Consider the following 26,169-nt stretch of genomic DNA (forward strand, 5'->3'; position numbering starts at 1 on the left):
TTCAGTGGTTTGCACAGCAGTGGAACATCAGCAGTGGTGTATCATTTTGATTCATACAGCTATCCAAAGTTCAGAGTCCAGTGCACTGATTCTGTTAGATTATAAGCTGAAGATAGGATAGGTAACTTTGCTGTGAAGGAGTTATAAAATTTGGTTTCTCTGAGCACCTGGGAGATGGAAGCAAAGGGTGTTTTCTATGTTCCCAGTTCCAGGTCTCTCCCATTTAGGACTTCAATTAAAACCACTTCAATTTCCTTCATGCAGCCCGGTTTCCAGTGCTTCCCAATGTGTTGCAGTAGCTCGTTTCCTGGCTCTCTTCATTTCTCCTATCTTTCTCTTGCTTCTTTCACAGACATCTGCTCAGATAAGGTTCCAGCTCTGTGACAGCCTGGCCTTTCAGTCATGCTCTCTACTGTTTGTACTCAGGAAAAGCCAACTCATTCCTTTTCTTCTGAAGCCATGGCTGAATGCAGGTATGTTCTGGATGGTGTTCCTGTTATTTCAGCCTCCTTGTTCAAAGGGAGCCTAGGTGTTTCTTACAGCTCTCTTCAGTGCAAAGTGCCAGTAACTTCACTTTCAGAGAAGTCTTGTTCCTCCCTCATAAGGAACCATTGTAATTTCCTCTGGTTTTGCTGACTGTTTTCTGTACTTTTGAATATGTGCTTTCTGTATGCTGAAGAAGTCCCTACTTCACTGACAGCTTCATGTCTAAGTTATTTTTCTCTTACAGAGCAGAGGGGTGGCAGTGCAGAGTCCCACATATGTTTAGATTCTCTGTCATGAAGTGTCTTTAAACATCCAACCATTTTACATTTCCAAGCTGAGCAAAGAAGGATGGCACTCCTCTGCCAGCTGTGCTGTAGGGCAGGGGTGTTCTGTTATGTGCTGACTGCTGAGCTGCTTTCTATCTTCCCTGTCCTTTTCCTGTTCTATTGACTCCTCTAGTTCCTAATCTCACTGGAAAAGGAAGCATAATGCTGTTTGGGTCAGTACTCACCTGTAGCATGCCCCATGTGCATGGCCTCTCTCGAAGTCTTTCTTTTCCCTCTGTTCGGCAGCCTCATGGATCGGTAGTACCTGGAATTTCTTTGAATAGCAATGTAACGTGTGTGCAAGTCCCCCTCGTGGGTCACTGGGTTAGCACCTGCTGACTCTTCCTCACCCCCAGAGACCGAACCCGACTCTCTTAGTACGTGCTGAGAATGGCCCTGCCGGAGCCCTCCGGTAGAGAGCCTGTGGGTGGGTTCTCTCCCGTGCTCGTCCATGGCTTCCAGAGCCTGTCTCTATGGCAGTTGAGATGGTGGATCAGCAGCAGAGCAGCAGAAGACAGGTAGCCTCCACAACTCCATCAGCTTTGTCTGAATCAGAGCTGGAGAGAGACAAACAAAACAGAACGTAACAGGAGAAGAGAGAACAAAGTTCTGGTTAGTTCAGAGGCCATAGTCCATCATCTATTTAGGATAACGGGGACTTTACAGGACTTTTTATCGGAGATCATTCTGAGGTCATCACCTTACAAGCCTTATTCTAATGTCCTGAATATTGCTTTGACATGCTCATGGTTGTCATTCCATGACATATGACAGATGTTACTGGAAAAATGTTGTATTTTCTCAGTTGACACTCACTCCCTTTTGTCATTTGTGAGCAGTAAATTACTGGTTGATTTAGAGTGTCTAACAGATAGTGGTCATGTCCTTTTTTATGAGGGTGAAAATGTAATGGAATAGAAAGTAAAAGCTGAGGAGACAGCTCTGTAAATCTATTATCCATGTACTTCTCCATGTAATAGAAGAATTAATGCCTTTTACAGGGCTGGGTGCCTTCTAATACTTATCAACAGCATTCACTCCTGCCATGCAGGTAAATGAAGAAAAATCCATAACTGTCGAGAATGAAGGTAGAGGAGATTATATAGTTCAAAGGCTTGATTTGGTTTCCCAGAGTTCACCTTAAGTGCCAGTGTACCTTCTCAGTGACACAGGGACTTCAGCACAGAAATCCTCTGCTCTGTGTGTCAGTACGTGGACTATGCCAGGACTCCCAAGAATTTTTAGGAGGCACATCACAACAGCAAAACATCAGTTGATCCTTCAGCCTTTGCAGGACTGGGTAAAATGTGAACGGATTACTTAAGCATTCTCTGGTCCTTTGCTGAATTCTTTCAGCTGTCAAAGTCTTTCTGAGTATATAACGGGATTTTTTGACTGATGGGGCTGTCATGAGTAGAAGAAAGGGATGCTATATGGGAAATGTGAATGTAAAATTGACAGCAGGCTGAGAGAAGGGCATAAAACTGTGCTGTGGATTAGGTAGATGCTGTTTTAAGAAGTCATATGTATCACTGGTTTTTTATGTTACAGTATATCCAAGACACAAGATAGCTTAGAAAGGAAGTGTTTCAATTTTTTTCTGGGTCTTCTGCAATCTCTATGAACTCATGTGCTCCACAGACATTTCCCATGCTTGTCCCCAGAGTTGCTGCAGGAGACCCTGGGACATCAAGGACAGTTGGGACACCATGTGTGAATCCTCTGCTTTCCAATATTTTTGAAGGCCCTATGATTTATCCTTATAAACGGAGGGTCACTCCCTGAAACCATGCGCTGGGCATGAGCTTCCTGGCTCTACAGAGGAGAAAGTGTGCTTTCTTCTTTCATAACCTGAACCACAGCATGAAGCTCTAAATTTGGATCCTGACTTCAGTTCTGCCTTTTGGACTGTTTGGAGCTGTGGTGGTTGCTCTGGTACTGTTTCCAGTGCTAATGGAAGCGTATGAAGGACCCATTTGTTGGTGGTGGTGTTAAGTTTGGTTTGTAAACTACTCCGAGGTACAGAGATTCACTAAGCCTGTTTCTTTTTTTGTGTGTGTGTGTAACAATGGAATAAACACAGCTGCTGTTGGAGACAGTTTGAAAAGAAAGAAGAGGCTATTTCTTTTCCCATGCCTTTCTTTCTGTCCCAAGACTAGAGCCCCAAAGGCTTGATCCTTGCAGCTGTGATGGAAGTATGTCTTCTAACTGGACCACAATTAATATTACAGCTGTAATCCTACTTAACCCCAATCTCAAACAATTGCTAAATTTTATTTATTTATCTTCTATAGATTATTTTCTGCCTTGGCACTCAAGGACATGAACCTGCAACAATCTCCTCTACATCAAAGTTCCTCTGTGCTGCTTCAAGCGGCCACCCCTTGTCCACGTGACTCAGGCTGGGACCTGTCTCTCTCATGACCATTGCAAAGCTGACATAGCTTGCAATGCTTTGCAAATTGCTGCTGCTGATTTTTTGAAAAAATGGTTAGAGTTTTCACAGGAGCTTCTCACCAGACAGGAGTAGTTTCAAAACCATGCAAATGTCCAAAGGGATCATTAGGCAAAGAGATGCACACGTGTGCATGGGGAAGACTGTTTTCCCCTTTCACCTACCTGGTGAATATGAGAGTACATGGATGTCATTGTTGGGCTTTTACAAAGATCCTTGGCAGAGAAGGAGCCCCCTGCACGGCCAGGTGACACTCCGCTGGGTTGCCCAAAGACAGAGCTATGTGTTCAGTACCCCTGGCAAACCCATGTGCTTATCTTTGCCAGATACTCCTTCTTTTGTTCATCAGAGGAGTGAAGGGCGCCCATCTTGAAAAATTAACTTGTTTCCAGGTTATCAAACAGTCCCTAACAAACAAGATGCTTGACCAGAAGTGAATATCGCAGTGGATGAGAGAGAGACTTTCATGTTTTCTGAGAGGCAGAGGGGGCACTTGTTTAGTGTGGTAGTTATAAACAATATATACTGTTTTTTACTTTATTCAATGAAGAATTCAAGAATAGAATGCATTTCTGAAGTCAATACTTCTAATTTCAAAATTGATACTCTAAGAAATCAGTGAGAAACCATTTACTGATATGTCAACCAAACAGTCCTGACTTTTCCAGTTGTTTAGCTGTATTAAAAAACTAGGGATATGTTTAAGGGATGTATTCAAATTTAGTATTACGTTATTCTGGTAGCAGTCAAACTATTCAGTGACAGAAAATGAATGGCTTAAGCAGGTGTGGACCTTAACTATCCCTGTCTGAGTGTTTGTAGAGAATTTTTGAAGAAGGTATTCATCTCTGACAGTCACAGGTAGGTGAGTGCCAGGTCTTTTGTCAGGAGTAACCCCTCCCAAGTATATTCATATGCCACCTTGAAATCACATGGCTTGACTCATCACCCACCTGAGTGTGCTTTGCAGGCAAACATACTTCCCTGGAGTTCATGGAGACCAAAGTATCAGTCTGTAGGGAAAAGGGAAAGATGACAACAGTGAAACCAGCAAGTGATGTGCATACAACAATGCTAGAAATATGCATTTTGACTCACACGTAATCCAGCCTCCAGGAATTTGACTGTATAGAAATTTTACTTGCTTATGTAAAAAACTGGCATTTACCAGCAAATGCCATGAATTTGTACAGGAACAGCTGAACTCAGGGGTTGAGTGAGATGCTAATACAAGCTGTAAAAGGGACTGAGGTTCCTAGAGCAATGTGGACCTGGACACATGGATGTGTGTAGAAGACAGGGACCACTGCTGGCTCTGGGAGGGTGGGACCAGAGGTGTTTTCAAGGAATGGGCTGGCTGTGGATGTGACTACTGTATAGGGTGGACTTAGAGGGATTTGAAGGGTATCAGATGTATCAAAGGTGTATTAGGTGTAACTTCTGTTAACCAGTTAGGGCTAATCAAAGAATGTTTTTAGTAGCAGAAGCTGCAGATTGAAAGCTGAGATTGCAGCTGTGCAGACCTGCAGGTATTTGAAATGGGTTTATTCTGGGCAGCTTGATGTGGGAGTCTGGAGCAGGAGGTACATTCTGGCACCAGTTGAGCATCTCTCCCTCATCCCACGACGTGCCAGGTGGGCACAGCTGAACGAGTCGTGGCAGAGGCAGACTGTGTGGTCTGTCACTGGTGGCAGCCCTGGTGGGCACTGGTAGCAGAGGGAGGTGCCGGGGGCTGGCAGCCCTGGAAAGCCAGGCTGGCTGCCTCAGCTGTTGCTGAGACAGGAGGGGTGCAAGTGGTGTCTGAGCTGCTGGAAAGAGCCACTTCCTTCTCTGCCAAACCTGCTGCTCCATATGCCCTGGCCCCTCTCTCAGTGGCAGTTTTGCAGACCTCCAGCACAGCAGAGCAGGCAGCTGGATCACGGATGCTTTGCCTCCCTAATACTTTGCTGCCCTGGATAATGGGCTGTTTTGGTGTGCCTGGTGCTGGCCCTGATCTGAGAGCCTGTGTCTCCAGGAGGATTTTTTTCTGTACCCTCTCTTCCACTGCCACAAGGCAAACATTTGTGTGGGACTTGTCTGGCTCCCTGCTCTCAGCCTTCCCTGCGATGGAAGGGGTGCAGCAGGATGGGACAAGTGGCTCTCCTTGCTGGTGAATCCAATCCTTCATTAAATTCCTAATTCCTCTTTAAAGTGGGGAGGTGTATTGGCTGACTGAAAAGTGTTAAGTACTGTAATAAGGAAGTTAACACAAGGATTTTGAAATGAAAACTGCTCAATTTGCTGATATTATACAACGCTGCCCAGCCTGGAAGGTAATGAAGATTGCTTAATTAATACTAGAGACAGACTGAAATTTCCAGCTTTGTAACTCAGGGACGTTTCAAAGCAGGAAATAACAGGTATGAATACAACTTGACTGAATGGTTGGCCTATATAGGGACATACAGTCACAGAAGAATTGCTCTTGTCTGATTGTATAGTGTGTCCCTACCACCACCAAGAATAAAGATAACAGTATTGATGTGTCTGAGTGGCCACTCAAAGTATGCAGGTGGATGCTCTCAGCACACAGGCCAATGAACCCCTACTCTGAGTTACCTAGTGCTGTGTTAGTTTTCCCATCAGCTCAAATCCATCCATGGTTGGATGCCCCTTCAAATCATATCTAGCTCCACAGAAAGTTTTGGGGCTCAATGCAGAAATTGCTGTCTTGGCTGTAGTGTGTTCGCGCTGTAGAAAGGCAGAAGATCTTAAATCTTTTCTTCCTTTTTATGTGCTGAAGTTGTTACAAGTATAAAAGCCCTATTAATGACTCATCTGAAAGGTTTTGTATGCTGAATATAGGGATGCACCTTTCATGTATATTTGATGAAGCAGATAGAGCGGTTTTAAGACAAAATTTTGACTTCAAGCCCTTATAAATAACATGGCTCCTTTAATATTTCTTCTTTAAATACTGTCTTAATGTACATGCAAATGCCAATTTAGCTGCATCTTAATGGTTTCATTTAAAAATGCTTTTCTTAAAGTCTTGTGCAAACCAAAACCAAACCTCTGCCTCCTGCCAGCAACAGTCCCCCATTACATCCCTGCTCATGTATGAGACAGTGATTTTTTTCCATCTTACTTGGTTTTAACTGGAGTGGAATGTCATCTCTAAACTCTTTCACTCTGCATGATAATGAGGCAAACCCAGCTCTGCTGGTATGCAGCACAGTCCAAAATCCAGCAGCAGGCCTTACTCACCAGCAGCCGCTCTTGCTCATGCAGGTGCCAATCCCTTAAGGAGTGCCACATGCGAGAGGACTCTGATGGAGGCTCTGGGGCTCTGCACAAGCTCAGGCCTGCATTTGCATCGAGAGATATTTCTGTCTGAGTCAGGGGAATAGTAACACCCACAGACTCAGCCCTAGGCTCTGGCAGATTTAGCTCTCAGCAGATGCAGCTATGAATTCATTTAGCCTCATCAGTGGTTGAGATGAAGGCACAGACTTGGAGCCAGTGTGAATTTGGTGCTCTCACATGTCCTGCTGAGGCACCCCTGCCCCAGGGGGACTGACTTCCAGCAGAAGGATCTACAGGCATGGTAACATCTTACCCTAATGCTCACATGGCCCTTAGCTGCCTGACTACACAAATATTTATATTTTCACTGTTACTGGTTGGGATCGCCATCCTTGGAAGCGTTTACAATCTTGACCCTTTCTATTAGGTGGTGGCAAAAGACAGTTACGTACATGTCCCTGTCCAGAGCAAGGTACATGACATTTCACAAAGGAATTTCAACTATTTAGGTGCAAGGCCAAGGTATTATTTGATTAAGGCACAGAGGTGGAGACAAACAGGTGGAGCTTGAGAACAGACTGACCAGAAAGTGAGACAAGGACCAAAGAGGTTCACAGCAGAAGCCAGAGAAAATTAGACAATAAGTTTGGGAATGCTGGCAGAAAGAATATCAAACAGTTTGACCCCACACGTTTCCAGAAATCAAACATTTTGTACTTATCTTGTAAATAAGATTGAATTCTATAACCAGCCTTAACAGAATCAAACTACAACCACTCCAATTTTGAGATAGTCTTTCAGCTGAGGAAGCTAACATAATGGTTCTATTGCCATGATTTAGGGCCGGTACCTTATTTATAGCAAGCAAAACCAAGACAGAATTATACAGTTCATTACACTTTTGTGAGAAAGAAACCATTTATGTCTTGCACATATGTTACAGAGTACCTGTTTTAGAAACATTTCAGAGACTAAAAATAAATACATTGGACTCATATAATAAATCCTCCAAACCATGTGCTTCCGAAACCCTGAGACCAAGTGAATGGGGATGGAGAGAGAAACCAGTACATTTAAAGTGGCTGAAAATGACTCAAATGTTCTTGCTAGATCTAAAAATGTTTCTGGAATTAAGTCCGGCATTGTGGGAAGTTCTATGCATAAAGGTAAGCCATGTGTCAACAGGGACACCAAATAAGTGTGTTCTATAAATGTTACTACACGACAGAAGAGGATACATGCCTTCATACAATTCCCTCTGCATGAAACATGGACTATATCGCTACTTTGTAAAAATTAACTAATATATATCAATATATGCTTAAAAAATAACACTAAAAAGCTGCATATTTTTCTGCTGCAGCATGGTTTATCTTTCTTACTGTTTACTGACTCTTTATGATTCAAGAATAATTACCTAAAATGATGTGTTTTCTTGTATGCCACTACTAAATGTCATCCCTGCTCAATCCATGCATCTCAGCGAGTGGTCCAGCTCTATCCCATTGAATTCCATGCTTCATCCCCTGGGTCTCATGTAGTAGGTGTAGCCATGGGCAGTAGCTGTTAAAGAATTTCGCCTCTGGAGCTATTCTACGTATGTGTATATGTACATATATACGCATATATAACCACACACGTGCTCTCCAGCTGTGTAGAAGGAATCAACCTCCTTTTTAAAGCATACAGAAGAGCACAAGTGGAAATCTACAAACTCTTCTGCTTTTTATTATAAAACTAATAAAACAAAAATCTGACCTTATTTCTATTTCTTTCCTTAAATTCTTACACATGCAATGGTGAAAATGCATCTTTGCTTGAAGATTTTGAGTCCTGAGAAGTAAAATGTATAAAACTCATCCTTGTTCTTCTGACAGCGCTGACATCACTGACATCTCTCCACTAACAAGAACTCTTGCCTCTTGAGGAAGACCCCTTTCCTTCTTCCTGCTGTTTTTTGAAATGTTCTTGTCATTGATGCCATCCCATTCGTTATTTCTGCTGAGAGGATACTAGTGAAATTATTGCTAAGTAGCTGTGGTTGAAAACTCATGAGGTTTTCCAGGCTGATCTCTGGAAGGTAAGCGAATAATTAAAAACCAAATCACTGCATCTCCTAGGCTGGGGGGAGTACACAACTATTAGCTCAGGGCTTAGGGGCAAATCACAGGATGTAGCCTCAAAGCAGGAGATACCAATGTACTATGCAAGTACGTACACAGGAAGGCTCTCAGCAGTCTGCCTGATGATCTCTTCTGTTTTGCAGGGCTGCACGTGGGAGTTGCAAGTCCTTGCTCCTTTTTTTTGTTCTGTTTGGGCTGTGTGAAGCCTTCTAGCCACGGAATGTGTATGCAACTTAGAACTGACTTAAAAAAACTTAAAGGACTAAGGTATAGCAGCTTTAGTCTCTGATGAAATGATTTAGTCAAAAACATAGTACAAGAAATAATATCCAGGTCATAATGCCTTGCTGAAAGCAGAAAGGTTTACTAATGCTAGGACACTTAGAAAAGGAGGATTAACAGATGTCTTGGTTGAAGCTTTTCAAGACAGACTCATTAGTAAGCAGACAGGCCAAGTGTCCCTTGGGCAGACAAGACCTGTGCTGCTCCTGGGGAAAAATATAATGATGCCCACTTCTATTTCTAGATTTGCTGGTTGCGTATGAGACGCTTGTTGTGGAAGAAATGAGCATGGGTGGTTGTTTGCACTGCAGAGAGGTAAGAATTCATAGGGTTTTTCATTTGAAAGCTTCCATACAGAAGCAGGGAAAGTGAAGGCTAATTTTGTTGATCAAGAAATAGTAGAGCTCTCTCTTTTTCCTCCCTCAGTGTTTATTGGGTGGAGGGTCCAAGGAGTGCCTGTTTGGTGAATCTGCTTGCAAATGTGTAGCTGCAAGGGAGCCTGAAGTCACTGAGACATCAGAATCCTGTCGGGCTGGTTATTGCTGGTTTGAAAAGTCAGGCAGGTTTGGAGAGCTGCTGTGCCAGGCTATCCTTGTCAACTGCATCAAGCTAATTTCAGCTAATTTCAAACATGACATAAGCCGATTCTATTCTTACAGCCTGTTACTCTGATTGCATGGGTCTTCAGTAACTCAGGAAAAGCACTTGATACACAACTCTGGAAACTCATCAGCAAACAACATCATCCAATGCAAACTTCCCCTTCAGAATGGCCCTTTTTAGACCCTGGCAGGAAGAGAAGCTTGCTGGACTGCAGCTCCCAATGCAGAGCAGCGTCTTCTCTCCCAGTACTGGGGGACTAGCCCAGGGCTTAGGCAATCAACCCCAAGCCTTCCCCACTTGCCTCTAATTTGCCAGCTGCAGCACTAGCCAGCATGGCTCTGCAGAAAATGAGGGACATGTGCAGTGCTCTGGCTGCGTGTATATCCACAGGGAGTTGCCATCTTCTTGTCAAATTAGTGCCATGGCGTCCGCAGCCGTAATTCTGTTGCCCACTTTACCCAAGCGCTGGGAAAGGTTGGCAAAACTTTCCCTCTGGATCCTTTCTTCTAACAGCAGTTGTTACCCTCCTCTTCATTCCCAGCTTTTAAGCACAGAAAGAGGAAGGCTGGAATGAGGGTAGTGAATCTCATGGCTGTGGCATGGGATCAGGTCCTGGGAGAGTAGATATAATTTCTTAGCTCTGCTGCAGTTCCCTGGGCAATCTTGAGCATGTCAGTGTTTCCTGAGTCTTAGTTCCCCATCTCTAGACTGGGAGCAGTACATTATAGTTTGTGAATACTCCTTTTTTTCTTCTTTTTTTTCTGAGTTACTTGAGCAGGAGCTCAATGTAAGTGCAAGAGCAAAACATGAGATAACCCGATGTGTTCAAAAGAACTCTGGAAAATACTGTAATTAAAGGAAAAAATGAACAATTTTGAATATTCTCTTGGTTTTGGTCATTCCTCATTTGATGTTTTCTACATTTCAGTCCTCAAGTGAAAAGCAGGCATCTTGTCTAGATTTCTAGTTCCTCAGTGGCCTTCTTTTTATTTGAGCTGACTGCAACTGCTCCTAAAAAGGGTTCTTGTTTTAGGAATTGCTCCCTTTTGGAACAGCAAAGTCCAAGTTTTGCAGATTGAGTAACACGCTTGACCTGTTTTTTCACAGACATCTGTTTCCAGTATGATTTCACATAGGAAAGAGAAGGCAAGAGGGAGATGAGACTTCCAGATTGTTTCAGGCTTTACGGAGTCTTGTCAGTTTTCCTTATTTTAGATATGATGGGGCAGTTTCCATGGGGTGCTGCTTGGAAACATGAATTATTTCCTCCAATAACTACTGGGGGAAAAAATATAATTGCCTATAGAAATCACAGAACAAGATACTTTTAAAAGGAAAATATGAGTGAAATCGCCAGGCACTGGCCACATACTCAGGGACAGATGAGGGTAATTATATTGTTAAAGCATTTTACATTGTCTTGCGAATGTCCTTGCCAAATTATAGCAGTGTGGGACAATGGGTTCTTTGGGTTCCTCTTGTCTGGCAGTTACTGTGGTGTTTCACACATACTCCTGTATTTACAGTTGTTCTTAAAGTGGATTGGAGGTAACAGTCCCAATCTCAATCTGTAGAAAATCAGCCCTGAATAAAATTCCTGTCCATATCTTAAAATGGATGTCAGCCGATTAGTACTTCTTGAAGGTTCAGCAAAATATTCTAAATAGTTTTCATTATTTTAGTGCAATTTTCTACTTTCAACTAGGTCTGAAAGTGACAGCTCCACTCTAACGGTCAAATCTGTTGATAGTTTAAGATCAGAAGAGCTAGCTTGTTCTTATGAAATTTGAGTCCTTGTTTACTTTGTGCATTTAAAAATATACATAATTGCTGGGACAGAGTTCACAGTTACACTGGATTCACAGCAATTGGTCTCCTGAGAGTGAAAGGAAAAATTGGCTCAGGGGAAGGATCAGCCTGGAGTTAAGAGGAAAACAGGCTGGTTTTCATATTTCCTGTCTTTATTTATACATTTTTGTTAAAGCAAGATCACACATAAACGTTTGACAGGAAAAATCACAGCTTGTGCTGCCCCTGGAAAAAGGCACACAGCTTGATTGGTTGGTTGGTTTGGGAATGTTTGCTGTTCAGTTGGTCACATTAATGCCATCCTGTGCAGTCTGGGTCTCTCCTCTGACTAGGCTTCCTCCCTGTGGGTGGTGGGTTTTATGCCTGCCAAGTTGTGCCAGTGGTGTCTCTCCTCTCTGTCAGCCAGTATTTCAACAGTGTCACGACTGTGCTCTCTCTGGCTTGCACAGGACTCCTTCAGTGTAGCTTTGCTTGTAGAGCAAAGTCAGTTCTTTCTTGGGCACTGGATTTGTGCCTTTGTTTGTGGCCTGAGGTTTCTTCCTCGGGCAGTTCCTCTTCCAGCATCCCCCCAGAACAGGATTTTACTCACCTTTCACTCAGGGGCTGAGCCAGTCTGTCATTTGCCATCGGGATGAGGTATGTCCAAAAAGTCTGAATTAAACTCCCTCAAGTTGTTACGGATTTGAAAATCAGTTGTGAATCCAGAGGCAGGTATGTCCTACAGAAGTTCGCTGTCCTTCAGTCCTTGTACCTTCCTGTCAGTTCTGCTTGAGAGTAAAGTTTCCCTCAGATTTTGTTTGCTCAGTTTCCAGAGTCACAGCAAACACAGTTTAAAGGAACAGCTTTCTCTTTACCCAGATAAGTTAGTACAAATATGCCCTGAACGTCCTTTGCACTGCTTGTGCCAAGGCTTAATGACAGGGCATTGTTAAACCTCCCGTATAAATCTGGGCGAAACTTCAGTCCAGATCTGCAAACTCAAGTAAGTGGAAACAGTAAATAGTATTTGCTTCCACTTTTAAGGCCCATTGGCTGAGAAACTGCTCTTGCTTTACATTATTTACAGCCATTTGAGATGAAAAGACCTAAATGTTTATGACTATTTTTAGATTGCCATTTCTTAATTTCATGTGGGTTCACATACCTGGGCACTGGGGTGGATACAGCAGAGCCAGCCTGGTTTTATTTTAAGGCTTTTTGGATCAGTTCAAATGCCTGTGATAGTTTCCCCTCTTGAAATAATTTCTTATTACCAGGCTACTTGCTTGCTACGATTTGAATGTCCCTCTTCTGGGGGCAACTTAGGACCAGTGCTTCAAAAGAAGACAAATAATAGCAATTGCTTAGACCAGTGCTATACCTGGGAGAGAATTTTCCCCTTATCCTCGGATAACTCACTCAGTATTTTTAAGCCTGCAGTTGGATTGACTCTTAGAAAAAGCATCACACCGCCTGCTGAATTTGATGCTAGTCTTTCCTTTGGTTTTTATTTTCTATTTGAAGTTCACTGAACTTGCCAAGTCTCATGTTCATTTCAAAATATTTTAATTGGTCACAACATTATTCTTTATAAAATGCAGCTGTGTGCCCAGCCTACTCCATGGAAGATGTTCACTGAGTTAAGCTTGGGTTAATCTGAGCTCAGACATCAAAGATTCATGGTCACCAGTGTCAATGTCCCTTTACACCAGCTGAATGCCTGGCCTGGGCATAGAGGGCTGCCAGCAATTAATCCTCTAATGATTAATCAAGGTCACTATCAGGCCTGTGCACTCCTGGTCTGAGAGCTGGCAGGACTCAGGAACGAGGGATGCAATGGTATTTGAGCTCCTCTCTGTTGCAAGAGTTGCCCAGGGTGAATCCAACTAGCCTTGTGCTTCAGACTTGCTTATCTGAGTGTCCAAGCACTGCAGAGTACATGAAGCAAGGAACTATGGTTTTATTGCATTTTCCAGTCATTAAATTGCTACAGTGACTCCTTCTCAGTGTTGCTATTTTGAGAGCTAAATAAATCCTGCTTCTACAATCCACTTTTTGTATTCAGACCTCACCACCTCTCTTCCTTTGCTTCCCATAGATTGTGCAATTCGTTTTGTTAACAAAAATAAAGTGTATTTTTCTTTTGTGTTCCGAATGGGTAAAGTAAATGGAGAAATGGTGTAATGTGTATAATAGGCAGGCTATTTATTGGGTGTTGTCTCTCACAGGGTGAGGAAGCTTCCCTGTGACAAACCCACGACTCACCATGGAGTGCCAGAAGGCTTACAGGTCTCCTATGGGGTGATGCTGTTGCCCTTTGAGTTAAGGGAATATTTTTTTGATTTTGTCCAATTTTTTCCACAAGGTAAGGAAATAAGTTGTATTTACTGTGAGAGAGACACCGGCAGCAGGATTCTGTGCTTACTCCTCCTGATGGAAATCAAAAGTAATGTAACTGGAGTCAGTGGAGTGTGAAATAGTACAAACCCAAAGAGTACCTGCTCCTCATGCCTGTTGCTCCTACAGTTGATAAGGATAGTGAGGTGCTGGTCTCAAATGTGCTCAGAGGCTCTTTTCCTTAACTAGAATTGGCATTAAAAGAAAACAGTGGATGTTTTCTCCTTCAGTGCAACCTGTTTCCCAAAGAGCTCTGCTATTAGCATTTGCCTGTTACATTCATAATTGTTATTACTTTGGCTTTTCCTTGCTTGTTTTTTTTCCTCCCCTGACAGAACAAACTTTTAGTCAAAGCCCAGGTCTATAGGATTTATCTTCTGCACCAATGATACCATATTCCCCAATGCCTGGAAAGCAGCACATCGTGTTTTAACTTAAAATTTGCAGTACTGTGTAATTGCTGCTTCACATTATCTGACCTCACAAACCCCTTGATTTTAACTACAGCTGCCTGACAACAGCAGCTACACTGTACAGCATAGCAAAAACACTGAATTACCTGAGCCAGCCTTGCCACTCTAATGGTGTTGGGAACCAATGGATTCATGTTTGAGCATTTTGCAAGGGAAATATACATCGACAATTTTTAATGGACTGTCACTCACTAAATGTACCATCTCTTGTTTTCCTGCTAATTTCTTTTCACATATGCTCACGAGCATTAGCTTCTGAATTCTTTTCCTCAGCTTCCATTTGCAGCTATTGCCGTGTCTTTCCTAAGAGGTGGCACCCAAAACTGAACACAGTCCTCCAAATTCAAATGCTCCATTGTTCAGTATTCTGTCATTATATTATCTTCTGCATTATTTTTATATCCTCTTATTAATGCACCCACACACCCCATTTGCATTTTTTAACCTTTTTAAAAACTTTTTCATTACAACAATCAGATATAAGGGCAATGAAGTAAGTGTGGAACAATAGAAGGGAAGATCTTGATCCTCCTCAGACCTGAACCTGTTTTAAACTTCAGTGGTGACACTGATTTTGATTTACACTGAAAGGAAAGAGGGAGGATCAGGCTGTGCCTGTCTACAGTGAGACATCCATTTTTGATCGTTAATAAGGAACAGTTTTGTAAAACAGTTGCAGAACACAACATGTTGTTTGGGAAAAGCACTTTTTCTTTTATCAGAAAGGTCTGTGCTGTGGGCTGGAGGCTGAAGGGCAGTGCTGGAGCCTGGATGCTGGCAGTGGTGTTGGTGACTGCAGGGAAGCAGTGCAGGGTGCCCGTGATGATTGTGGGGCTGTCCTGCACAGGCACTGGGATTCACTCAGTTTAACCTCACAGCAGGACTAAGCAGCACATCCTTCATTCTAGGAGTAGTTTTAGCTACTCTAGACCGTTAGCTTCTGCACAGCCACATCTGATACTGATACTGCTCCTGGGGAGTGGGTCAAAGGCAGGGCACCCCAGCCAGCTGCAGGGGAATGTGTGGAAACTACTTAGAGAGGAAGAGACGATAAGGGGAGGTGGGAGGTGGCCAGAGGCAGAGCCACTTTGCCATGTGCATTCTGCCATCATAGCCCATGGAACCATTGCCACCACACCAAGCCACACTTGGGACTCCCACTGAGAAGAGATGGACAACAAGTTTTAAGCTGCAGCTGGAAAAAGTGATTTCTATTAAACAAGTGAGTATTTATGAGTTGTCTGGCTGCAGAAGCCAAGGGTGTGACTCAGAAAAATCACCTGAATAACACTGCTGCTAGCCAGGGAGAATAAAAAGGTGAAGAAATCCATAAAGCAATCATTCATGTCTGGCTTTCTGGCAGACTGCACCTTAGCAGCCTCTTCAGTGTCTCTCTTCCTCCATTAATTGCTTCTGCTTTACGTGACTCTGGATTTTCTCCAGGAGCCACTGTTGAAAGTATCTGGTGGATATCAATGACATTGTCTCTGGAGGGACTTCTCCTCACACTGCCTGTTGTTTGATTCCATGTAAAGCAGTGAGAAACAAATGTTCTCAGTCTTCTCTTGTATGCCCCAATTAAGGCAGTACTTTACTTGCCAAGTTAGGCAAGATTCGTAAACACGGGGTGTGGTTTTATGATGCAGCTAATTAGATCCAATGGCTAAGTGCCAGTCTGGGTGGTGAGTGTGCTCCTCCTGTCAGCAGCTTTATGCTCCTGTTCCAACTGCAGATTCTGCTGCTTGATGGACTCTTTCTGACGCAGTCCAGGACAATGACCTAGCAGAAACTGTTCACTTTTTTTTTTTTTCTAGATTAGTTTTCTGCCAGTCTGACATCCTCTGATGGCTTGCCGAGGTAAGATGGGCATTCCTGCTGGAACAGGAAAGGATACAGGGTTGCTCAAGAGAAACAGAGTAATACAGAAGCATTACCTTAATTTCGTTGGTCACTTGATTGGTTGTAAATCCACACCTTTGCAATTCCCTATATGGCTTGCACAGGTCAATCACAACTGCCATCAAATGAGGAGACTTCTCTTCCTCTTTTTTCATGACTAGCAAGATCTGTTCACAGGATTGTTATTCTCATTCTTTCAGTTCACTGCAAAGACAAGGAGTGTTAATGGCAGCAATGGAAACTCAGTAGAGAGGAGGGGAAAACAAGGGATGCAGAAAGAAATGGGATACTGCTGTCATCTCTGATGATGGGCACTTGCAACAGCTCCAGATGCTGCCTCTCAGCCAGCCAGGGCACAGCTGGGAGAAGGGGTACTGCTGTCCCCTTCTTCCTCAGGTGTGACCTTAGGCTTGTACTCTCCTCCCTGTTCCCCTGCTTGGCTCCCTGTAGTAGCTCCTTCCTTGCAGCTGCTGGGATAATTTGGCCTTGGAAAACTCCCACAGAGGCTCTGGGAGCTGCACGTGAATTCATCAGCATGTCGTTCCTGCATCCCTACATCCTGTGTTAACCCATTTCTTATCCAGAAAGAACATGTTGATGGATTGGAGGTGTGTGGAGCCAGAATGTCAGATTATCACAGCATCATTACCTGTTGGCTGTAACAATTTTGTGGGTTCTTTTGGCAAACTTTCCTACAGCTCAGTACTCTGAGAGAAAGCACTGGGAGTCCACATGCTGCAACCTAGAGGAACTTTGCCCTCCTCAGCACCAGGGGAGTAGAGGACCAAGAAATAAGACAGCATGCTGAACTGTATAGAGCCAACAGTTGTGCCACAGTGTGCCAACCCATGCAGGTAGAAATATGCTACTTAATTACTATGATAATGTAAAAGTGCTTCCCTATTGTTTGTCCGGCTCACATGGAACCACCCCTTATATGCAAAACAGGTTTGCTATTTAAATGTAAGCTTGTGTTTATATGCCAGCTGATAGCTTTTCCTGGGGATCCAAGACAGCTGACATTACTGCCAACATAAATAATTTTGCAGGTTGGAGACTAGTTGGTAAGAGTGTGGTGAGCGTCCCTTTTGTCTAATCCAATAGGAGTGCTTTTTGGTTCTGGTTTTTTTTTTTCCTTTTGACGTGACTTCCAGAAGACACAGAATAAAAAAGGTATTTCTTTTTCTTTTCTTTTTTTTTTTCTCTTTTCATAACCGTGGACATTGCTAGGAGCTAAAAAGGTAAATACACCATTTTGTAGGTTCAAGTAGGAATGCAGTTTGTGTATTCCTCCACCAAATATATTTTAAGAAAAATACTGCTACTTCGTGTAACTCCTCTCTCCTGCTAAGAAAACCTCTACTTTAAGGCCCAGGAGCTACTGCCAAGCTGAGCCACAACAGTTTGAAAGCAGACCCTGATTGATTGTTTAGGAAAGCATGTACTGGGGAGCCGGAAAATCCCCTTGTAAATGTGGTAAGAAGTTTTTACCACAAGAGAAACTTTCTGTTTCTAGTGTGGTTAAAAGGTTTAGTTCAGCTGGCTGCTGGATTAAAGTAATTCCAGTTTTGTGTCTTTTTCAGTTTTGAATTCTGAATGTTTTAGTTTGTTTAAGGCTTGTTGTTTGACAGTTCTTGCTGATAACATCTTTCTGACTTTACATTGAGGGTGATTTAGTAGACTAAATAAATGTGTGTTGCCTGGCTTGTTAAGAAATTCCATAGCCTGGATTTAGTGTGGGGTCTGGTCTAAGGTCATAAGTAGGCTGGAGATGGAGCACTCTGATGCTGGGCTTTGGCAGAAACAGGCAGAGTCATGCTGCTTAGGAGGGAAGAAATCTTCCACGCAGCCGTAATACCCACACTGTGTGTAGGGAGTGTATGTAAAAATGTATGCTCACACATATCTCTGTTTAGTCTCTGGATAGATGGAAATGTCACTTGATTCTAGTATTTTCCTTGCTTATAGTTGCTGTGTCCAGAAACCTCAGGCTTGTTTCTATGGCAGCTATTCCCAGTTCAGCTATTTCCTCAATCCCCATTTGACAAAAAGTGGAAGATGTTGTGACACTCAAAGTGAGCGTGTCACAGAGGGGCTGAGAGTGTGGGCAGAGCTGTGTGCAGGTGACAGGCTCACATGGGAGGGACTCGTGTGCAGCAGGCTGCAGCACAGCCTCCCGTGGCACAGGTCTCTTGGCTTTCCATCAAGGACTTCGTGGGCCAGCCCAGATCTCTCTCTCTCTCCTTTTCTTCCTCTCATTTATTTTTTTTCCCTTTCTTTTCCTTCCCTGTTGCCCTGCTCTGAAGCAGGACTGCAAGATCAGGATGGCATCATGAGCAGGAACGCTAGGGAACCTGTGCTGCACTAGACAGGCTGACTAATCTCCCTTTAAATAGTCTGGAAGCACTCTGGTGAGTTTCAGTTTCAGAGCCATAAATAGCCAGATCCATGCTGGTAAGTAGCAAACAGCACAGTTATTTGTTCTAGGAAGGTCTTCCTATTTCCTTCATGTTATTGCATGGGTAGCTGTAATCCTGTTCTGGTAACACTCTGTACAGTAGCGGTGCTGCTGCCTTTCCTCACACTGCTGTATCTTCTGCTACAGTGAGGAGGGAGCAGCTGCTCCTGGGAGATAGAATTCTCTCTGCAGTGGCTTTGGAGTGGCAGTGGAGCTGTTGCTTGCTGTGGTCTGTACAGCTGGATTTAGCTAGAGCAGTCCAGTTCAGACCCTTCTGAGCAGTGCTGTGAGTTCAAAAATCTCACTGATATTTATAGCACCTGGAAGGTGAAAGCAAGGAATATTTGAATACTTGCTGCCTAGCTATGGATCTGGATAGAGTGGAATGTATGGTCCTCTGAGCTAGCTAGCCTTGTGCTTCAGACTTGTCTAGAGGATAAACTCAATTTATCTGTGTTGTCCTAAGTCAGAAATAAACACTGTAAAAAAAAATTATTGACCAAGTCTATGTTAGTTAGGATGGCTAATAAAATCTTCTTAAAGATGGAAGAGTGCAAACTATTCTCCAGGTAGGTGCATGCACTCTGAAGCTGCCTCCATACCTGGTCCTGAATTATCAAGGCAGCCTTCAAGAACATCAGGAGCTGGTCCATGTCTAGTAGCCGCTATAGTGCTTTCCAAGATTTAGGTAAATAGGAGAATCCTCAACGAAGAGTGCAGCAAGTACTGCCTCAGCGAGGTAGGAGGCATTTGCATTTCTTACTCATAGTGTATTGTCATCTTCTTCCTGCCATCCTACCCACTCAGTGCGTCAGAGATCTAAGGCTTGATTTTTTAATATTTATTTTTCTTTTTTTCTTCCCTGCCTTCTCTGCTGAGCAAGGGATATCCAGGCCTTCAGTTTCTGGTGCATCATGTGAGAATTTTTTTTTTTTTTCCTTCTATATTTTTCTCTTTTTTTCTTTCTTATTTTTTCCCCCATCTGCTGCGACATAATTCCCTCAATCTACTGGGTTTTTTTTACTGGGGTGAGTTGGGTCACTAGAGAGGCTTGGTGCAAGAGGAGAGAGGGCCAAGTAGATCTGAGGAGAGGAAGAGAGGCTGTGTGGGGCATAGCACAGACCAGTTACACAGAGGCAGCTTCACTAAATTCTCCTTCATGTTTGCTTTCCTTCATAACATTGCTTTTAAATAATTGTAAAGAGGACAAGGTTTCTGCCTGGTCAGAAGTTCCACCCAAAGTGATGTGACACCATTCAGGCTGTTCTTTGATCTTATGGAAGGAGGGGTTTTCTTTTCCTTTTCTTACTCATGCTCAGTGCTTACCATCCTCAAACTGGGGCAAGGGAAAGTACTACAATGTCTTATTATCAACAGTCTTCTGAATTACAGAGTAAACAAAACAAAAACCCAGCCTGTACATTTAATTAAAAAGACAAAACAAAGCACAGCTTTTTCATTAACTGGATTTGGTGTAGTTACCTTGCAACACTCCAGTCAGACCAACCAGACTGTTCCTGGGGTGAGTTTGGCCTGAGTTCCAGCTACTATGCTATGCATAGGTTCTCTTTGAAAAAGCAGAAGGAAAAGACAAAGCTGAAAGTAGCAGAAAGTATGTTTCAATGGAGGACAGGTCCCACTGAGCAGAGAGAGCAAAAAGCAGTGGAATCTGCCCCATCACACTTTCCTGGGTCAAAATGTAGCGTGCTTTGTCCTCTTCCCTTTAGCACAATGGCTGCATTCCCTGTCTTGGAGCAAGAAACGTTATTCCGGAACAGTTCCTGGAGCTATCGAATTCCAGCCCTGCTCTACCTGCCGCGGTTCAGCATGATCCTGGCCTTTGCTGAGGAACGAGAGGACCTGGTGGATGAACATGCCAAGCTGATAGCCATGCGCAGAGGCGTGTATGACCCAGCCACGCAGCACGTTCAGGTACCAGTGCAGGGAGGAAGCAGCAGGCACTGCCCCCTGTTCTGCCCACCTGCCCCAAATGAGTTGAATGTATTTGCCCTCTTGCTCTACGGACAGGACAGCTTCTCCTCCCCAGGTACAGGAGACAAATCTGCCTATAAATAATGCATGTCTTGTTATGACTGCTGGGATTCAACCCTATGGGCAGCTTTTGGGGGGACTAAAGTGGAGTAGATATTCTAGGGGTGGCTTTGACCCCTCATTGCGGAGCTGGGGATGCAGATACAGAGATGGGACAAAAGTCCTGTTGTAGCAGGAAAAATGCGGCAGAGAGGCAGAAATGCCTCAAGGAAGAGGAAGAAATGCCACAAGGACGGGGAGGAGTAAATTAGTGATCAGTGACTATTCTTTTTTTTTTTTTAATTCATCATCTTAGGACTAATTTCTAGTTTAAAAAACAATTGAGAATAGCTAGTCTCCTCATGCAAAAAAAGTGTCTGGTTTGTTGGTGCCAGTGAATTGGCTGCCTTATTAACCTACCAGTTATTATTAAGTTATGCTGCCGGGTGGCTGGGCGTGGTGGAAACTCTAGTTATAATATATTTTTGCATATGCAAAGTCATTAATGTCTTGGGGGAAAAAAAAAGTAATTATATTTTTCTATTCCAAACCTTCATTGGTTGTCTTAGAATATAGGCTCTTAAGAGCTGGAGTCTGTCTAGCAGAAGTAGCCTCTGAGCCCACCTGCAGTGTCATAGCATTCAAGTAACACCTCGTGTGACTCCCTGTAATTCAGTTAGTGGGGGTCAGTTGGTCATAAACTTAGTAATTTGTGTTCACATGCTAGAGTTTCTTAAAATGGAAATATTAAATATTCAATAAACATAATATTAGTTGGATAGGAAAAGATAAGATACGAACAAAAAGGCTAATCAGCAAATCAGGGTAGAAAAGCTAATTAATAGAATCTTACTGGAAACTACTGCTTTGTTTACCAAGCCAGTAACACTATGTAGTCATAGTTTTCTAATTGCAGTGTTAATGTTAGAAACATGATTGTGTTATGTGCTATTCATTTGAAGAAAACAGGGCTTGGTGGGTAGTTATACCAGCTCTGTGACCTATTTTCTGAGTCAGACAGCTCAGGGTCCAAATCTCCACACCAGAGCCATGCAATCAGCCCTAGCAAGGTGCCTCAGTGTAGGCTGGGATGCCCATTCACATACTGATCAAAGTGGAAGAACAGGAGCCTGAATGAAAAGGAATTTGTTATCATCCAGGATGTTTGAAAAGGCCTCGGGTTTCTCTGTGACCTCCTAAAAAACATTGACACAGCACAGTGTCTGTTCTAGCACACTGACTACTGGGCGTGTCTGTGTGCCATATATATATTTGAGAGGATTTCTGAAAATTCAGCTGCTGTAGCTTTTTAAAGGGTGTCATCAGCCACCAGCTGCATCGAGATACAGAGCTATCAGTTCCTCAGGGAGTAGTAATTGAAAAGGACATAACCCACCTGCCTGGTGAAATGTACATGCTTTCTGTCATCTAAATAATTTTCACTTGCCTTTGGCAATGCCAGATTATTGTCTTCCCATTTCTTGCTCTATCCATTATTCTGTTTCTGTTCTTCCCATGCTCTTCTGTAGCTTTTATCCGGGCATCCTTGCACTATAACGTGGGTCTCTTTGTAACAGTGTGTTCCATTCTTGTCTCCCTTCCCATGGGTCCTGGCAGTGGAATAGGATGGAGACCCTTGTCAGTGCACAGCTGGAAGGCCACCGATCTATGAACCCCTGCCCGGTATACGATGAGGTCTCGGGGAAACTCATCTTGTTCTTCATAGCTGTCCCAGGAAAGATCTCTGAGCAGCATCAGCTGAGGACAAAGATCAACCTGGTGCGTCTCTGCTATGTCACTAGCATGGACCAAGGACGCACCTGGAGCACTGCCCAGGATGTCACCGACAGAACCATCAGGAATGAGTACAAAAACTGGGCCACGTTTGCGGTGGGGCCGGGTCATGGATTACAATTGCGCAATGAGGCCCGGAGCCTCGTGATTCCTGCTTATGCCTATCGTATCTTGGACCCCAAGCAACACCCCACCCCTCATGCCTTCTGCTTCATCAGCTCTGACCACGGGACAACGTGGGAGATGGGGAACTTTGTGGGGGAGGAGAGCGCGGTGGAGTGCCAGGTAGCAGAGCTGCACACCTGCGGCAGAAAGGTCCTTTACTGCAATGCAAGGAGCAGCAGGGGAGCCAGGATCCAGGCTGTCAGCTACAACCACGGGCTGGACTTCGAGGGAGGCCAGCGGGTTGAAATGCTAATAGAACCTCCCTCTGGGTGCCATGGAAGTGTTACTGCCTTTCCACCTCCCCCGGATGCCAAATGTCAAGATAGTTGGTTACTCTATGCTCATCCTACAGACCCAAGGGGTCGAAAAGATTTAGGAATTTACCTCAACAAAAGCCCTTTAAATCCAGCACACTGGACAAAACCCAGCATACTCTTCAAGGGCCTGTGTGCTTATTCAGATCTGCAGTACATGGGTGTTGGGCCCGACGGCTCACCTTTGTTCTCCTGCCTCTTTGAATATGGGACCCACAGACAATGTGAAGAGATGATTTTTGTCATCTTCACCTTGAAGCAAGCCTTTCCCTCAGAACACTGAGTCTCAAGCCTTTCCATCAGTATCAGTCTGAAAAACATCTTTGCTGATGCTTTTCACTGTCATTTCTCGTCCTTCAGCAAAAGAGTTTTTGTACTCCTGCTGCACACACAGTTTGGTGTTGGCTTGTTGTGTCTGTAGATTGTGAAGTCTATTAAACATACCACAACTTATTGTTTTCTATTGCCTGTTCTCCCTTTTTGCCTTTCCCTTTGGCTGCCTTTTTACACATCACGTGTCCAAAACAAGTGTGAGCTTTGTATAGGGCTTCTCACCTTGAGGTCTCTGATGGACTTCCTCAGGGACATGTGTGCTGACAGTGCAGGGACTGCGAGGGAACAGATGGCAGCAGGGTTATGCGGAGTGGTATTTAGTAAGTTGTGGAGAAAGTTCTAGAGAGGGCACTGGGATTACTACCCTATATCTGCTGTCATCTTCTTCAGGAAACTGCTTTGGCTCTGGTAAGGAGCATTGCTTCTTGCAACCCATGTAGGAATGCGGGCACCTCTAATTTCCAGTGCTTTCTGTCTCCTTATTTCAGCAAGGCTGTGTGATGCATTGCTCTTGGGATATTCCTTGCCCACTTCTTCAGTGCATTTGGGGCTGCCTTGCTGGGTTCCCAGGCACCCCAGGGGCTTCTGTCTAACTTAACCTCCTTACTTCATGTGCTGTGTTTCCTTGCTTACTCGCCCTTTTGCTTACATGCATTGAGAAGCTGCAGTTTCCCATGTGTAAGGAAACCACAGCCTTGTGTGCTCTGCCTGCTCCCTCTCCCTGGGCAGTGACAGTAGGAGTCATTGAGGACACCAGGACCCTTCGATGTTGGGGGACAGAGCAAGTGGCAAAACCGGCATTTTGCCTATATGGGGACTGCAGGATCAGGACAGGTCTGCAGAGGGAGCTCCCAATTTAGAGTCAGGAGGGGAGGTGCTTGCTGGTCTTTCTAACACAAGTGCCAGTGATCCACATAGCAACTCTCTTACCATTGACTACCCCATGTCTTGTTATTACAGAGTATTATTGGCTTATGAGGCACTGTGTCAAACAAATAACATTGCCCCATTTCCAACAAAAAAGCACCAATGTGAGAGGAAGGAGACCTGACTAAGACCAGAGTGGCATAAAACACTCAAGCTGGAAGGCTTTCCAACGTAGACAGATTTTCAGAAGATTTCTGAAGGAGACAGCTCTAGTTTTGGTGAGAGAGACTCTATTCTACTACTGTACATTGTGATTTGAAAGGAGCCATTATACAGTGACTAGACAAGGGACAGACCAGAAACTAAGGGCTGCCAGGGGAGACCCATCAGAGCAGATGGAGCTAGGGAAGTGTTACCCATGCCTCCAGACAAAATTCTGCATGTGAACCAGTCTGTGTTTGTTTCCTGTGTGCTGTATCCTGCGTGTGTGCACATGTTCAATGACTGCAAGGAAAATATATTTGTTTGCCCTCTTGGTGAAGAAAAACACCTGATTTCCAGAGGTCTCTCAGAAGATGTTCCTTTTGGTGAACACTGGCAAGTCCCATAAGATCCTTTGCAGTGTCACTGCTCAGGTCTGCGAGTCTCTGCTTGCACAGTGCTCCTGCCCTTGCCTTTTACTACTGACAGCTTTCATGGGTGGTGGGAAAAGAGGCCCTGACTTTCCTCACTATCCAGATTTGTTTCAGGGCACCTGGATGCTGCAGATACCAAGGGAGTGAAGGGCTCTCATGACTTTCACAGACACACCTGTAACTTGTGAAGCCTTTCCCAAGCAGCAGGGCAGTAACATGCTGGGCTGGAGTAGCAGAGTGGCTCCGGTAGCCAGTACTTTGTGGGTATTACTCACATGCTCTTTAGATGTAGGCCAGAGTCTAAATAACCTTTGTGGCCAATAGCCTGTCACTGATGCCTAATGAGGGAATGGTATATTTAGACTTCAGCAAAGCTAACTGCTGCCCTATAGACCTAACCTCCTCATCAGGTACTATGGAATACTTTAGTTTCATGACATGGAAAGGCATACTTAAGTTTTTATCTGGCCACGCCTGGCAGTTCCCATGCTGATGCAGTGCACAGGCTGAATATAGGTGGGGGGGTTGGGTGACCACTGTACATCTTGAATGATGCCACAGACAGTATTTATTTACTGGTCTGGAGAGGCTTGTGGCTGGACACCCATCTGGTGCAATACTACCTGGACATCTATAGAAAAACCAGTTTAGATAAAGTGTCTACTGTAGTGTCTTGGAGATATTATTCCAAGCTAACAAGTCATTAGGGATCACAGAGCTGTTTATATTGGGGGATTTGGATTCACCTTTTGAACAGCTGCAGCTGAAACTGTGCTTTCTTTTAGGACCAAGAAATACTCACAGGAACCAGCCTGCACATTCAATTGCCACAATCATCACTTATATTTGGATCCCTTCCCCTTGTTTTTGTCTCCAAGTCAAGGAGTAGTGTGTGCCTGGACAAGGGATTTGAAGGAAATAGCAGAAACTTGCTAAAAACCTATGTTGGTGGTGGGGGGGATAGGAGATAAGTATGCAGCTAATTAGTCTCAGATGTCTAATGAGAGCTTGTACCTGTTACCTGGTGTTAGTGTGCAGAAGATCAGGAGAAGCTCTCCAAACAGTTTCATTCTAACAAAACTCATTTTGTGAGCAGCTCTGTCCACTCTGCATCCAGATACATGTCTGTTGCACGGAGAGCACTGGGAGGTCAAGCAGTGGTTGACATTCAGAGCTGTTCTGCTTCCTGCTGCAGCTGTGCTCCACAGAAGCTACTGGAGGTACCAGAAATCCCAAGGAGTTGGTGCAGGTGAGGTTAGCAGTGCACTGTGACCTGGCAGGGCTGTCAGAGCAGCTGCACGGTGCCTTTGCCATATGCAGATTCTCATTTTTGTTGGGAGAACAGAGTTTGTAACCACTCTGTAGCTTATAGCTACTGTCCACTGGCAGAGCCACTTCATGGCATTCAGTGTCTGACTCCATTTAGGCACCTGAATCCATAGGAGTTTGCTAAAG

At 44.0% G+C, this 26,169-nt stretch overlaps 3 protein-coding genes across 14 annotated transcripts in view; 2 read left to right on the forward strand and 1 right to left on the reverse strand.

Annotated features, from left to right (window-relative positions):
* NGEF (neuronal guanine nucleotide exchange factor) overlaps positions 1-12,135 on the reverse strand; it is a 48,704-nt gene extending 36,569 nt beyond the window's left edge. Inside the window, exons 1-3 of the mRNA XM_039557234.1 lie at positions 11,959-12,135; positions 4,221-4,280; positions 998-1,369 (exon numbers count right to left, since the gene is read on the reverse strand). Coding sequence (XP_039413168.1) covers positions 998-1,265 — 268 coding nt within the window. The 5' untranslated portion in view covers positions 1,266-1,369; positions 4,221-4,280; positions 11,959-12,135. The remainder of the gene's footprint in view (positions 1-997; positions 1,370-4,220; positions 4,281-11,958) is intronic.
* Positions 1-23,332, forward strand: part of NEU2 (neuraminidase 2) — a 34,130-nt gene extending 10,798 nt beyond the window's left edge. For 3 of the 9 annotated variants that reach the window (XM_039557238.1, XM_039557239.1, XM_039557237.1), the window contains exons 5-8: positions 353-473; positions 19,459-19,491; positions 20,303-20,507; positions 22,224-23,332. In XM_039557238.1, coding sequence (XP_039413172.1) covers positions 403-473; positions 19,459-19,491; positions 20,303-20,507; positions 22,224-23,162 — 1,248 coding nt within the window. In that variant the 5' untranslated portion in view covers positions 353-402 and the 3' untranslated portion in view covers positions 23,163-23,332. The other 6 variants (XM_019280630.3, XM_019280634.3, XM_019280632.3 and 3 more) reach the window with 6 other exon arrangements.
* The window catches only part of INPP5D (inositol polyphosphate-5-phosphatase D), a 62,414-nt gene continuing 56,693 nt past the window's right edge, over positions 20,449-26,169 (forward strand). For 3 of the 4 annotated variants that reach the window (XM_039557233.1, XM_010390621.4, XM_039557232.1), the window contains exon 1: positions 23,436-25,963. The gene's annotated coding sequence lies outside the window, so the exon portion shown is untranslated. Of the gene's footprint in view, positions 20,508-23,435; positions 25,964-26,169 lie in introns of those variants that run through there. The other variant, XM_010390619.4, reaches the window with a different exon arrangement.

The sequence above is a fragment of the Corvus cornix genome, chromosome 9 (genome assembly GCF_000738735.6).
Source record: "Corvus cornix cornix isolate S_Up_H32 chromosome 9, ASM73873v5, whole genome shotgun sequence".
Classification (NCBI taxonomy): Eukaryota; Metazoa; Chordata; class Aves; order Passeriformes; family Corvidae; genus Corvus; species Corvus cornix.